The sequence below is a fragment of the Ambystoma mexicanum genome, chromosome 10 (genome assembly GCF_040938575.1).
Source record: "Ambystoma mexicanum isolate Mex_15411 chromosome 10, UKY_AmexF1_1, whole genome shotgun sequence".
Lineage (NCBI taxonomy): Eukaryota > Metazoa > Chordata > Amphibia > Caudata > Ambystomatidae > Ambystoma > Ambystoma mexicanum.
Window position 1 is genome coordinate 70,413,669 of NC_090932.1, and position 15,124 is coordinate 70,428,792.

At 46.7% G+C, this 15,124-nt stretch overlaps 1 protein-coding gene across 2 annotated transcripts in view; it reads right to left on the bottom strand.

The window, feature by feature from the left end:
* LOC138491162 (phospholipid scramblase family member 5-like) overlaps nt 1–15,124 on the bottom strand; it is a 113,178-nt gene that overhangs the window by 37,262 nt on the left and 60,792 nt on the right. For both annotated transcript variants that reach the window (XM_069617538.1, XM_069617537.1), the window contains one exon: nt 1,451–1,643. In XM_069617538.1, coding sequence (XP_069473639.1) covers nt 1,451–1,643 — 193 coding nt within the window. The remainder of the gene's footprint in view (nt 1–1,450; nt 1,644–15,124) is intronic.

The window sequence follows — 15,124 nt, forward strand, 5'->3', positions numbered from 1 at the left end:
GCAGGGTTGGTATCAGTCTCTCCGACTCACTGGCTGTGTTGCTCTTTCGGATACTTTGTTGTAGGAGCCAAGAACAGTACCACAGCAGCAATCGCTCCTCCCCGCCTTGATAATCGACGCAGGAAAGCCCCATGTACCTCTGACACGCTGTATAGGTTTGATAAGCCTTTGTTTCTGTAAATAACCAAGGCTCGTGAAAGTAACAGTCTTTATAGGTCAAGGGTGCTTCCCTTCTTGCAACCCTCTCCGGTTTTGCCATATTCCTCCTTGAATTAAACTGCTATCTTAGAACTGCTGTTTCCTCGTGTGTTTTGCTTCACTCAGAATGTGCTTTCATGCTCTGCCTTTTATCCGTGTGGGGGAAGTGTGCTGGAGGTCTGTGTGTGTAAAGATCTGTAATTGCTTGAACTTGCCTGACCATGGTGTTGGGACATGTCGGGTATACGGCTCTTGTATTAGACCGTTGTTGCTCCCAGTGAACTGTCTGTGAGAAAGTGTTTGTGTCAGCAAAGGGAGTTGGGGGGAGGGGGCCGGGGGTTGAGTTCCTAGGTATCCTATGCCCCACTAACACTCCCCGAAGACCCCTCATTCAGGTGATCCTCCCACACTAGTCCACCCCCAGGAACTGGATCCAATAGCAATGGCCGTGTCCTGGCCCCCTGGATGACAGATCCCCAGGGACTAGTGGGTGAGACACCTTCAGGTTTCTCACAACTCTTCACCAGATATACAAACTGAAGCCCTTCATTGTACAGTGCAAAGAATGGCATTTGAGTTGTAGGTTCCTTACCCTTCTGCATATTTAAGAGTGAAAACCCAAACACTTTAGTTAGTTGGTTTGCGGCCCTATTGCATTGAGAATTGTGTAGGCTTTTCACCTACTCCAAAGAAGCACCGTGTTCAATTTTGAAATTCTTATGATACCCCACTCTGTATTGGCTCAGAAATTAAAGCGGGTGCATTGGCCCCTCAAAGAAGTCAAACACTAATAAGCAAATTCGGTTGTGTTTTTGCCTCGTTATTGCCTTACTCATTTTCAACCCCGCCCACAGTTTGATCCAACAAATTTTATTCTAAGTGCATCCAAGATGAAATAAGTACCCCCAACCCCCTCCTCCTGTCTATCCTTGTCTTTATCAAGAGTTCATCTTCAATTTGTGCCTACTCCCACTTTGCCCTCCTACTTCCCCTTTGCTCCTCAGACTTTGTTCTGGATATCCTTGGTAGGGGTACAATTTGCCAACCGGCGGACAAGCCTCTATGCTGGGAGACCACCATGGTGGCAATCTGCAAAATATACAAGAATACTTCTATTATACATTGAGATCCCTTATTTATTCAGAATCAAGAGACGTTGCGCAACACATGTTATTGTTCAGGCAAATCGCCAATGTCACACGTTGACATATACATTGGTTATGGTCATTCACTAATCCGGCTTGACGCTCACCTTTGGCACACCGTCCCCAGGAGTTTGCCCGCTGCCGTGAACGCCCTCATCTCCATCAGGCAGCAGCCCAGACAGCAGACATCCACACGATACGGGCGGCAGAGGCGAAGCACTTCCTGCGCGTTCTGGTCGTGGAGCCGGATGCAGCTGGAGCGGGCAGGGCCGCACAGGTGCAGGCACAGGCAATCCGTTTCTAGAAAAAAAGGGCGAGGAGATGGAGGTGCTCGGTATCCAGGCAACCACATCACTATATGACCAGGGCAGATTATCAACATGGGCTCTCACCAGCCTTCGCTGGGCAAACACATTAGTTTGCTTGATAGCTTTAGGATGACAGGTAAGCCCCTTCCTGAATTCACATGCAGGGGGTCATTTTGTACAACGTTTGCAGGCAACTAACATTGTAAGCAATTACATGATGTTGCCCCCCCCCCTGTGCAATTTACAACTTTTGCGAGACAGAGTGCAAAGGTGAATAGTAAAAACAGGTGAAATTGCATTTACTCTTTATTTTACATTCTGTTTTTGTAACCTGCTTTGCATGCAGCCTTTTAAATGGATTCCTGTGGAACCCCTCTTATTTTTAGCGGGTGGTAAATTCAAGTGGATTTCCTGGGAATCCTTTCTTTTTATACCTCCATGGAAATCTTACCCCAATGACTACAGGTATTGGCTGCATTCCAAACATTCTGAATTCAGACTCGTAGGGGCAAATCACATAAAACCCTTCTCTACATTCAAGAAATAGCAATGCAACATCCCAGCAAGATTTATTTCAACAAAAACCTTCAACTGCTCCCACAATGTGACAGCCAACATATAATTTAACATGTCAAAGTGAAAGCTAAAAGATGGAACAATGGGCCTCATTATAACATTGCCGTTATCCAGGATACCGGCCAATGTTACCGTTGCCATCAGATTACGGGTGCCGGAGTGGCGGCGTTAATCCCCATTCACTCCATGAGGGGATGTGCTGTCATTACTGGCAGCGGCAATGGCGCCTTGTTTTGCCGTCACGGCGCTTGCCTTACCTCCACATGTGCCCCACTGGCAAAACTATAGTCGGCCGGTCAGTAAAGTGCCGCTATACATCAATACCAGCACTTTTTATCAGACCGGCCGACACAGAATGAGGCCCAATGATTTTACTTTTGTTTTGTATAGGGGAAATTGTTCACTTTCACAACACACCTAATTTAAACATATCTTAAAATATGTTCTAGTTCAACGAGAGTTAAAATGGTTGACACTCTTGTTGTTTAAATGTTACAAAATAAATCCAAATTTAATTGATTTACATGGTTTGCATATTTATCGTACTTAATATACTATTAAGCTGACATTTCCTACTTCACCACCACAATTCTAAAACCTATATTGCTATTACAAATATAAGCTACATGCTTTAAAGACCTCAGAGGGATCTGTATACCTTGGGATGATGACACTTGCCTAATTTATGGCCAGAGTCGATGGATGCATCATTATCTCATGATAATGACCTCTGCTTCAGTCTATAAGGCTGTATCAGTGGTATTCAAACTTTTTTATCCAACCTTGACTAAACCTCTTGTTGCTGCACTTCCCCGCCCCTTGAGTAAACCTATTGTTGCTGGGCCCGCCAGATGCCATATCTGCTTATGTTTTCTATTAAAGCAGCCACTATCCACCCTTTTTGAAGTGCCTCACTCACCCTAATATGATATGATACTGCATTTATAACGTGCCTGTACACCTGTTTCTAGGCGCCACAAGTCAAGGGAGGGAAAACTGAGAGAGCACAAGACAAATTATCTTACTAGGCCTTGTGACATTCAGATCATGCAAGTATGGCAATGAGAGGTGTAGGGGGAAGGGAGTGGGGCAAGTGCAAGGGAAAGGGTAGGGGAAGTGCGGTCAGGGCCAGCATGGCTCTGAGTAAGTGCAAGTGGGCAGGGGGGCTGTAGAGGATACAGATTACAGCCCCTAAGTGCGCTGTATGCCCGGCAGCAGTGCAAGGGGACTGGTCGTAGAGGAGCCTGGTACCCAGTGAGGCTCTGAGGGTACCAAGCAACCAGTCGGCACATCAGTCCGACAGGTTAGCAGGGGAGCGAGAGAGAGAAGGTAGACGAGAAAAAGAGGGTCTTGAGCTGCTTCCGGAACTTCAGGAGGTCCAGCTCAAGTCTGCGAGGGGCAGGGAGGCTGTTGCAGAGGGAAGCACCTGCAGAGGAGAGCGAGGTCTGGATAAGCGTCTGACCCTGAGAGATTTGGAGGTAGCTGAGCAAAGGGCTGGAGACGAAAGGTACTTAGGCTGAGGGAGTTGGATGTAGTGCAGGTCACGTCCCCAGAAAGCCTTGTGGACGATGCAGAGGGCCTTGAATTTGATCCTTGCAGCCACCGGGAGCCAGTGGAGAGATTTCAAGGCTGGCAAGAAATGGTCCCTGCGCTTGAGGCCAAGGATAAGTCTTGCAGTCCTGTTCTGGATTAGTTGCAGAGGGTGAAGAGTAGAGGCAGGCAAATTGAGAAAGAGGCTGTTGCCATAGTCCAGCCTGGAGAGCACCAGGGCTCTGGAGACAGTGAGCTTCTGGGGGTAGGTGAGAAAAGGTAGAATACCTCTGAGAATGTGCAGCTGGAAGTGGGCCTCCTTGGCAAGGTCCGCGATGTGAAGAGAGAAGGAGAGAATGGAGTCAAAGATGACACCAAGGTTTTATGCCTCACAGGTAGGCGAGGGTACAGGGTCCAAGGTGCGTGACCAGAGTGAGAGAGGGAAAGCGGGAGTAGGGATCCCAATTAGAAAGATCTCTGTCTTACTGGCATTAAGGCAGAGATCGTTGTAGGTGCACCAATCCCGAAGCGCGGCTAGACAGTCCGGAGTGAGCGAGGCAGGAGAGGCAGCTGAGGGATTTATGTTATGATGACATTCCGCATAACACTGAAAGTTGCAGAAGGAGGTGGTCAGGTGGGCCAAAGGGGCCAAAAAGACATTGAAGATCCAGGGTGAGAGGATAGATCCCTGGAGGACACCACATGTAGAGGGAGTGGTGGTGGAGAGGAAGGACCTAAATTGGACCTAGGAGGGTCGGCCCAGGAGGAAGGAGGTCAGCCACAGCAGAGGCTGATCCATGATGCCCAGGTTCTCTTGAAGTTGATTTATCAGGGTGGAGTGATTGACGGTGTCAAAAGCAGAAGAAAGGTCAAGGAGCATGAGGACAAAAGGAGATCTAGAGTCAGGATTAGAGGGCAGATCTTCAAAAGTGTTCGGGAGAGCAGTTTCCCTGCCTCTGGCTGCTCTGAAGCCAGACTGATGGTCGTGGAGGCAACCAACACTGTGGAGAGTAAGCTGGGGGATGTTAATTTTAAAGGATATTTATACTGTACACTATTACCACCGGAGTGGTCCCCTGGCAGATCTGAAAAAAAAGGGCGGTCAGTGGCCAACATTTACAGGAGTTTGCCCATGAAAGGAGTGATAGAAATCGGCGATAGTTTGCTAGACAGGTAGCATCAGCAGAAGGCTTTTTTAGGAGGGGGTGCACAAGGGAGTGCTTGAGGAGAGAGGGGAAAGATCCAGTGGTGAAGGAGTGATTGCAGAAATCGGCCCAGGCTGGAAAGAGGGTGTCAGTGTGGTCCTTGATAGTTCTGGTAGAGCAGGGGAGCACCTGTTTAGATGAAACTTCCATAGATCAGACTTGTCTCAAATCAGAGAGAGAGAGAGAGAGAGAGAGAGAGAGAGAGAGAGAGAGAAAAAAAAAAAAAAAAAAAAAGTGAGGACATAAAGTCCTGAGTTTTAGTGATGAAAGTAGAAGCCGGTGCTGTGCAGAGGACCTGGAAGGGGACAGGAGAGGTGAAGACAGCAGTCGGATTGGCCAGCTCCTTGCAGATTTTAAAGAGTTCAGCCATGTTGTTAGAGGCCAGATTGATGCATGCTTGGATATTGACTCTCTTCTTGGAGAAGACAGAGTCTGTATCGCCTTTGGAGCAGGCGGCAGGCCAGTTTGTCAGAGGATGAGCCTGAAGCCCTCCATTTCCTCTCAGCCCCCCTTCACTTGCGTTTCAGGGCAGCAAGGTCCAAGTCATCACAAGAATTTCACTTGGGGGTAAACTTCAGGCAGATTCTCATTGTATTGTATTTATTTATATAGCGCGCCAAGCCCTAGGGCATCTGGGCACATTTCTTACAGGTACATAGAAAGAGGTATTTACAGTTACATAGTAAGTATTTGGAATTACATACGACAATATTTACAAAATGGCAGTAGTAGCATATGGTGTTGGATGGATACACATATAAAGGCATTATGCAAGAAGTGATGGGTAATGCATGACTGGGGCAAGGATGTCCAGAGTTCTGGAGATCGACATGTAGGATAGAGAGGGCCGTGTTGGGGTGCGAGTCAGTCGCAGGAGTAGGAGGAGCAGAGAAAGTAGAGGCAAAGGCGTCCCCTGACCCTCGCTTCATGGGCCGAATGACCAAGAAGGAAGGTGGCAGTGCTGGGGTAGGCTTTGCAAGTGGGACAAGCAGTGTCAGGTGGGAGGAGAGCAGAAAGTGGTCGGTCCACGAGAGAGGAGTGATGAGAGGGTTAGAGAGGGGGATGTCTGAGGAGATGAGAGCATCCAAGGAGTGGCCGGCAGAGTGTGTCAGAATAGAGGGAAGAATGGAAAGAGAGGGAGAATCGCAAAGGTAACGGAAGAGACCATAGGTGGGATTAGAAGCATCCAGGTGGATGTTGAATTCTCTGAGGAGGAGAAACTGAGAGGTAGAGGCCAGGAGAGAAGAGGAGAGGCCAGCCAATTCAGAGAGGAATAGGGCAGCCTGGCCAGGTGGCCTCTAGATGGTGGCCACAATCAGAGAGAGGCCAGAAGAGATAGAGATTCTGCAGACCAGACATTCAAAGGAGGAGTAGGCCTGCGTAGGAATGACAGAAGCAGGGACCCACTCCTGAAAGATCAGGGCCACTCCACAAGCCGGCTGGTAGGTTCTGGGCTCAGAGTGGATCTTATAGCCCTCTGGGAGGAGAGTGTCAACACTTGTGACAGAGCTAGCCGAGAACCATGTCTCGGTGAGAGCGAGGACGTTCAGGTCAAGGTCTTCAAGGAGGCAACAGATGTCAGAGGAGTGTTTGACAGCAGAGCGACAATTGAGAGTAGTGACGTGGAGCAGGTAGCCACATTTAAAAGACTTCTGGGGTGGTGTACAGGAGGAAGTTACACCCAGCTGAGACTTTAGAGGGGCCCTAGAGTGGGCAGAGGCAATAGACAGAGGTGGCATGGGGGTCAGAGAGGAGGAGGAGGAGGAGGAGGTGGTATGTGCCAGAAAGGTGATGGAGGAAGGAGGTGGCAAAGGAGCCAGAGAGGTGTTAGAAGGGGTAGCAGGAGAAGAGAGGAAGTTGATCAAACGCAGGAAGTGCCTATCGAAAAGGAGGAGATTGGGCTGAGGGTCCTGGACCAAGACGGTCCCATTCAGATGGACATTAATGATGGTTTTGGAGGAGTGGAAGGAGGCTAAGTGGCCCTCCCACCGGGTGATAAGGACGCCTGGGTTGGAGACGAGGGCATCCGTCTTGAACCTTTTCCTTCCAGACTTAGTGAGAGGGATAAGATAGTCGATAGAGTAGCAGTTAGAGAAGATGGGGGGGCAATGGAGAGCACCATACGGGGTGCAAGGAGGTGAGAGGGAGGGAGGAAGAGGAGCACAGCCCAGTGCCGCACACCACAGGATGCAGAGGAGGAGGGAGGGAGGTCACACAGGGGAGCAGAACAGTACGGCAACGCAACAGGAAGTAAGGCAGGGCACACAACAAGGGGGAGAGTGGCACAGTAACAGTAACCACAGTAGAAACCTAGAGAGTGGGAGAGAGCCTAGTGGGACAACAAGACACAGTAACAGGCAGTAAACACAGTGGAATGGGGAACTACAGAGAGGGAGAGAGCAAGTGGAACAGCAGAGATACAGTAACAACATTAACTGCAGAGGAGTGGGAACCTAGAAGTGGGAGAGACTCTAGTGGATACAGTAATACAGTAGCAACAATGTCAGAGGAGTAGGAACCTTGGGCGGGGGAGGGGCAGGCCTAGAACACAACAGTTAGCAGCATTAGACTAGGGACCCAGCAAGGATTCAGAAAACACAAAGTACGGCTAACCACAACGGAGGGGAACCCTAAGGTTGTGCATGGACAGAGTTTGATAAGTTGGGCCTATAGGTGGAAGTATGCAAAAATGGCAGGCAATTCAGTAGAGAGCAATAGTGGCTGCTCTCACTGCCCGCACCTTACTTACATTACGCTTGCTGCTGCTCGACTGCTGTGCAACGTACGTGCACTATGTGCTGATTCCTTCCAGTCGCTGCTGGTCGACGGCTGTGCAGCATACTCGCATTCTGCGTCGATACCCTCCGGGCGCTGCTGGTCGATGGCTGTGCAGAGTACTCGCAATCTGTGCTGATCCCTTCCGGCAGCTGCTGGTCGATGGCTGCGCAGCGTGCTTGCACTTAGTGCTGCTATGCCTGCTTCTCCAAACACTGCGACCATGTCCTGTGCTGGCTTTGCTGCAGAGGGTCCAAACCTTGGTTTTTAAAAGATATGCTGTGTGGACGTTTTCTGGGTCTTGTAAGGAAGGCATGGTATCAAAGTGAGATGGACACAAGTGATCACAGTTCAAGGGTGTTTATTAAACTGTAAAAATGGGTGAGATAAACACCTAATCTAAACTTCAATCTAAGATGGGAGCAAGCTACGACCATGAAATAATAATAATACAGTCCTACTGGAGTCTAGTCAAATAAAAGGGCCTGTACGAAGAGAACCTATTGCCAATCCTTACCACTATGCTACAAAAGAGTGTGGGATAATGTTCACAAGAAAAGAAAGAAGTGTTCACAAAATGATAAATCAGGATATTATGGCTGGGGTCTCCCATCCCCACGTTTATAGCACAGGACAAGGTGGGACTCTTGAGCACATGGCACTCCTGGGCTTCTCCAGCACGAGGTTAAAGTACCTTTTATAAATATCAAGGCCTTCTGTGCCCAAGTCTCTTTCATGCAAAGTCTCTTGCTTCAGAGGGCCTGATATGCCATTAACAACAAAACAAAAGGTCCTTCTATTTTTCTTCACGTCGGGCGCTTACTCTTCACCCATGGATCCCCCTCAGCTGGGCTCTGATCCTTCTCTCAAAGTTAGCTTCCCTCAGTCGGGCTCAGACCAACCACCCTATGTGGACATCCCTCAGTCGGTTTCACACTTGTCATCACAATGTTCACAAGTGTTTTGCTGCTCACCCTAATTCGCAGGCATCCCTCAGCCGGGTTCACATTTGCCAATTATCACAGTTCACTTAGTTTTAACACCATGCAGGATTCACTCCCCTTGGCTTTCTTTGGGCATCCCTCTGTCGGGTTCACATTGCCATTGAACACAGTTAAAAGAAATGGCATTCTAGACCCCTAGACCCCTTAGGTTCTTCCTTTACCTAAGTCCGGGTCTCAGCCGAAAGCTTTCCCAAAAGCTTTCCTTTTTCCAAAAGCCTCCAGTCAGTTTACACAGTTCTATCATCACAATGTTCTTGGGTGTGTTACTGTTCACCCTAATTTGCAGGCACCCTCAGTTGGGTTCACATCTGCCCCAATAACACAGTTCACCTTACTTAGCTTTCTCTTGGCATCCCTCATTCGGGTTCACATTTGCCTCCACAATGGGTCATAGACTTTCGACTGTACAAGGGGATTCGTTTGACCCTCATATGGCCACTTTGACACCTTACGCTGGCCTCCCCCAAGGCGTCTTGGTACTTGTAGTTTCTACAACAACCAAAGATTTTTGACTATGCACGGGATTCAACATAACCTGGTACAGGACCACTTCGATTTCCCAGTTCAACACATTCTTCTTGTTCAGGAGTATGGCACCAGTTCGAGTCCTTTAGAATGAGCGCCTGTGTGGCGCTGGACCCCTCTAACTCTGATACCAATTTGGCTTACAAATGATCTTTGTGCTTTAATCTTCTTTCTTCACACAAAGTTGCTTCTGCAACCTTGAGCTTAACACAGTCCGGTATACTATCAGTTCTTTCCGACTCACCGGCTGTGCTGAACTTGTTGGCGTTTGTTGCCACTAAAGTCAAGGACGGTACCACAATGGTAACCACTTCTCCCCACCCTGGCTATCGGTGCGGGAGGGTCCCATGTACAGCTGACATCTGTCACACCATTTTCCAGCCGTGAGTCCCGGTCTTACGTTTCCCTTCTTAGATGTTTCGGGTGTATGTGTTGAAACGGCAAGGGCTATTCCCTCCTTGGTGTCCTTTCAGGTCTCGCCGCCTTTCTCCCCTGTTTGAACTGCTGTCTCGGGATAGCTGCTTCCTTGTACGTTTGGCCTTGCTCAGAGTGTGCTTTCGTGCTCCGCCTTTTATCCCTATGGGGAAGGGGAAGGAAAGTCAGGTGTGTGTGGTTATCAGTAATTGCCTGACTCTGCCTGACTGTTGTGTTGGGGCATGTCAGGTATACAGCTCTGGTGTTAGTTAATTGTCTTTCATGGTAATCGGTTTGTGAGAAAGTGTTTGTGTCAAGAAGGGGGGTGAGTTTCTAGATATCCTACTGGGTAGGATGGAGAAAAGGTGTCATAAGGAAGAGGGTACCGCGTCTCACCCATCAGTGTCCCACTTCCACTCCCTGAAGATGCCCCATCCAGGTGATCCTCCCACACTGGTCCAACCCCAGGAACTGAATCCAATAGCGATGGCCGTGTCCTGGCCACCTGGATGACAGATCCCCGGGGACTAGCGAGTGAGACACCTTCAGGTTTCTTACAGTCTGGACAGTGCTGCTTGGAGTCTCCGGAGTCTGCCCCATCTGAGCGGAAGCCGGGATGGACAGTGCCACGCCGTTTGTTCTGTGGAGAGGGTCCCCAGTCTGCACAGCAGCCCTGCGCTTTCCTGCCGGCCCAAGCTCAGAGCGCTCACACACTCACAAATCGACTTTTTGAGCTATTAACAATTGACAATGTATCAATATATAACGCATGCACTGTGACAAACAATGTTTTCATGGAAAAAATATGAAATGACTCAAACCACACGGCTTAGTAAACACGACAGGCATACGCACGTCAGCTATAACCACGCCAAGCATACACATTCACCCTCAAGGCGTACATATTAGAAACATGCATTATAATAAAGTTCAAGCAACAATATGCAGCCCACATTATGTTAACAGACAACATACACACTCGCCTCATTATCATAACCACACACAACATAGGCACTCACTCCATTATCATAGCCACACACAACACACACACGCTCCCATAACATATAAACTCACCTTCAACCGAGCCAGGTTAGTGAATTATTTTTTATTAAATCACTCTTTACCAGTGAATGCAATTATTGTTTAAATGTTAATATTGTAAATAATACCTACCCTTTTAAGTTACTCCTTTTGTAATGCAATACAGCAATAGATCTAAACTACAAAAACAACTTTAAACAGTAGCTTGATCTACTTTTTTCGACTAGTCAATATACTTCAAATTCAGCATAGCTTCAACAAGCGTTTACGCAAAATTCAGTTATGTTTGTAGTGCTTGATGAAAATTAATATGAATGTAGCCACTAGCATTCTGTTATACACAAAATGTCAATACAAGTGTACACAAAAGCGCACTATTAACAGAACTATATACAAAAGTTCAATACTAATGTAGGCACTAGCGTCCTATAATTAGTACTACATAGAAAATGTGAATACAAATGTAAGCAGTAGTATCGAATGTCCTTACAATTATAACACATGTCTTTACAGTAAACAGTACATTTTAGATTTTAACATGTCTTCTTTTGTATAGGTGAAACATGAACGATAAGAATAGATAACAAAATGGTTGTAGCCCCTAGAGTACTTTTTATAGCAATAGGTACACAATTTCAATACAAATGGAGGCACTAGCAGACTATTGATAGCATTATAGTCAGTGAGGGTCAGACGCTTTTCCAAGCAACGAGCTGGGGGCAGATCGCTCTCTTCTGTGGGCACCTCCCTCTGGAACAGCCTCCAAGCCTCCCTCTGGAACAGCCTCCCTGCCTCTCTGAAACTTGAGCAGAACCAACCTCAGTTCCAGAAGCAGCTCAAGACTCTCCTTTTTGCTTCTGCCTTCTCTCTTCCTCTTCTCTGCTGATCTCCTGGCTGATACTGCAATGGTTACCTGGCTCCCCTCTAAACCACGGGCCCAAGTCCCTGCCGCCTCAGCTGCACACCTGCACTGCCTCCTGGCAACCCTGCACACTTGGGGCTGTATCTGTAACCCTACGGTCCCCTACCTGCACTATCCATCACTTGCTGCCCTGCACTTAACCTTGCACTGCCACCTGTTGCCCTCACTTCATGTTTCTTGATGTTAAGATTCTATGTCCTGCACTTGCTCCTCCTCCCCTCGGCACCTTTCTCCTTTCCTCTCCCCTGCACTTGCGCATTCTCAATGTCACTGGGCCTAGTACGATTAATGTCTTGTCTCCCCTTTGTTCCCCGCTTTGAAACACCTGTCTATGGGCGTGCAATAAATGAGATATATCATAATATAAAAAAAGGTCAATAAAATTGTAGGTACTAGTGTACAATGAATAGTCTTGGATAGAAAATGACAATACAAATGTAGGTAGCAAACAGTGTCCTTGCAATTATAATGTACAGGTGTGTACAGTAAACAGTTGGACGAGTTGATACGCTTCATGTGTTGTATAGCTTCGACAAGTGTGTACGCACAATTCAGTTATGTGTGTAATGCTAGCAAAAATTAATATGAATGTAGCCAATACCGTAGTGTTAATGGCACTATATAGAAAATGTTAAAAATGAATGTAAGCACTAGCATCAAATGTCCTTACAATTATAACATACAGATATATTCAGTTATGTTTGTCATGCTAATTAAAAATCAATACAAATGTACCCACTAGAGTATTGTTAATAGCACGGTACACAAAATGTCAATACAAATGTACACACTAACGTACTATTATGAGCACTATATACAACAGGTCAATATGTATATAGGCAACAGCATACTATAAATAGTACTAAATAGAAAATGTTAAGACAAACATAAGCAGTACCCTCTAAAACCCTTAATTTCATAACATAGAGGTGTGTACACTAAACAGTTGGATGAGTTAATATGCTTCATATGCTACATAGCTTCAACAAATGTGTACACAACATTCAGTTATGCTTGTAATGCTAGATAAGAATTAATACGCATAAAGCCACTAGCGTCCTGTAGATAGCACAATACTGTTAATAGCGTACCATACATAGCACTACATACAAAATGTTCATACAAATGAAGGCACTAGCATCAAATGTCTGTACAGTTATAACATACAGGTGTATATAGTAAACAGTACACCATTTTATATTTTAACATGCCTTTTTTGTATAGATTAAGAGATGACAAGATGAGAAAAAAGAACACAAACATAATTCTTGTATCATTTATTATAAAAAACAAAATCATTCACCAAATTTACGTTTTTCACAAAAGTCAAAAACACAATTGTACATTAAACCTAAAATGTAAAAATACATTAACAATAGTCTTTTAATAAACAATGTATCCTTTGTAATTTAATTGCAGCAGGAAAACACAAGCAGGGAAATAAAGTGGTAAATAAAACAAATAAAAATAGCACAAATATTCCTCAAAAAAGGAACACAAAAAGAACATAAAAGCACATATATAACTAGCCACCAGGATATTCAAATAAACATTCCCACTGAAGAAATTACAACTATTCCAAGTGTTGGTATTCTCACAGAAGAGCTAGATGAAAATATATATATTTTCTTTTTTTTCAACAAGGCTTTTTATTAAACATTTACTGACATAACAATGCTGTGTACATTATTCAAGTCATTCATAATGCTGTCAATTAAGGAAAACAACAAACTAAACAAAACCAAGCTTCAACTCGCAAGAGTACCACAAAATTTCAGGGGGCAGGGATAGCTTCAAGTCACGATCCTAGACATCGGAAGCTGTCTTAAGGGGTCCGCGGTGGGCCGCAGCCCTCCAGTTCGACTCGGTATAGGGAGCGGGATATTGGGGCACGGAGCACTTCAGTTAAAGGTGGTCCTGCATAGGGCCACCCAGGTGCCGCTGGCGGGGATGTGAGTCAGATCAGTCATATTTTGCCATCCAGTGGAGGGACGGTGGCTGACTGACCACTCCGGGGAATTGTGCGTAATCCAAGAAGGGTGTCCAGTCATAATTTCGAAAACATAATTTCGAAAGTCAAAAAAGTCGAATCAAAAATGTCGAAAAAAAAAATGTCGAATTGTTTTTTTTTTCGATATTTTTTTTTGGGCTCTAGTTTCTGTGAAAAAAATAGGTAAAAATAAAAAAAAAGGGGGGTTGGGGGGGGAACCCCCCCATTTCGAAAAAAAAACGTCATTAAAAAAAAATTCGACATTTTTTTTTTCGACGTTTTTTTTTCGACTTTTTGACTTTCGAATATTTTGTATTCGAAATTATGTCTATGAACCTCCAAGAAGGGGGCCCAAATGCTGTCGAACTTGCTTCTGTTCCCAAATTGGAGGGCCGTAATCTTTTCTGCGGCCGCAATGTCCCAACACTTGGTCCACCACATAAGAATCGCTGGGCCCCCTGGGTGTTTCCACAGCCTAGCTAAAGAGATTTTTGCAGCTGTGAGCAGATGCATGCAGAGGATAGCCAGGTGCCCCATTAGAGGAAATTGGCCCTCACCAGTGTCACCCAGCATAATTATCCCCGGGACCCATGCAATTGAGAGACCAGTGATTAGTTTGATCTGTTCCAGGACCTCTCTCCAGAACTGGGTCGCTTTCGGGCAGACCACAGGAGTTGCAATAGGGAACCTTTGTCAAGGCAAACCCTCCAGCAGTGCGATGGGATTGCTGGGTTGCTCTTATCCAGGACCTCCGGTGTCAAGTACCACCTGTAGCAGACCTTGATTGCCCCTTCCTTGTTTGTGACGCACTTGGAGCTCCCGTGAGCCCTCGTCCAGATCCGGTTCCAGCTTGCCTCATCCAGTTCTTTGCCAAGGTCAAACTCCATCGTTCCATGTAGGGCTCCTTTACACCAAGGGCACCTCTTCCAATAGCTTGTACAGGGTTGAAATGTTCCCCCTGCGCAGGGATGCTGTCAGGGTTCGTTCCAATGCCATTAAGTCTCATCCCCAGTGTGTCCTGACCAAGTTGTGGGATAACCAGTGGTGCAGTTGGGCGTAATGAAAGCGCTTGCTTTCTGGTACCTGGAACTTCTCTTTACAGCCCTCAAAGATGAGCAGGGTGCCGTCCGTTAAGAAGTCTATGATACATTTCAGCCCGCCTGGCTTTCACCTGGTGAAATCATTTGGCTCCAGTCCGGGGGTGAAGTCCGTATCGGGGACAGCGGGCCCAGCGTACTATGGCAACCCCACCTCTGAGCTGCCATTCTCCAGCTCTCCACCGTAGTTCTGGTTGCCAGCAGGGGCCCCGCATTTGTCGGAGTCCTAGGACAGGGGATGTGCGGGAGGGACGCCATTGGGTAGCTGCTTCAGGCTTCCTCCAACTTCCACGAGCGGGGTCTGTTAGTGCCGGATTGCCACATGAATGTTGCTGAGAGATGGGCCGCTAGGTAGTATCTGTTCACCTCCGGGACCCCCATTCCACCGATTCCC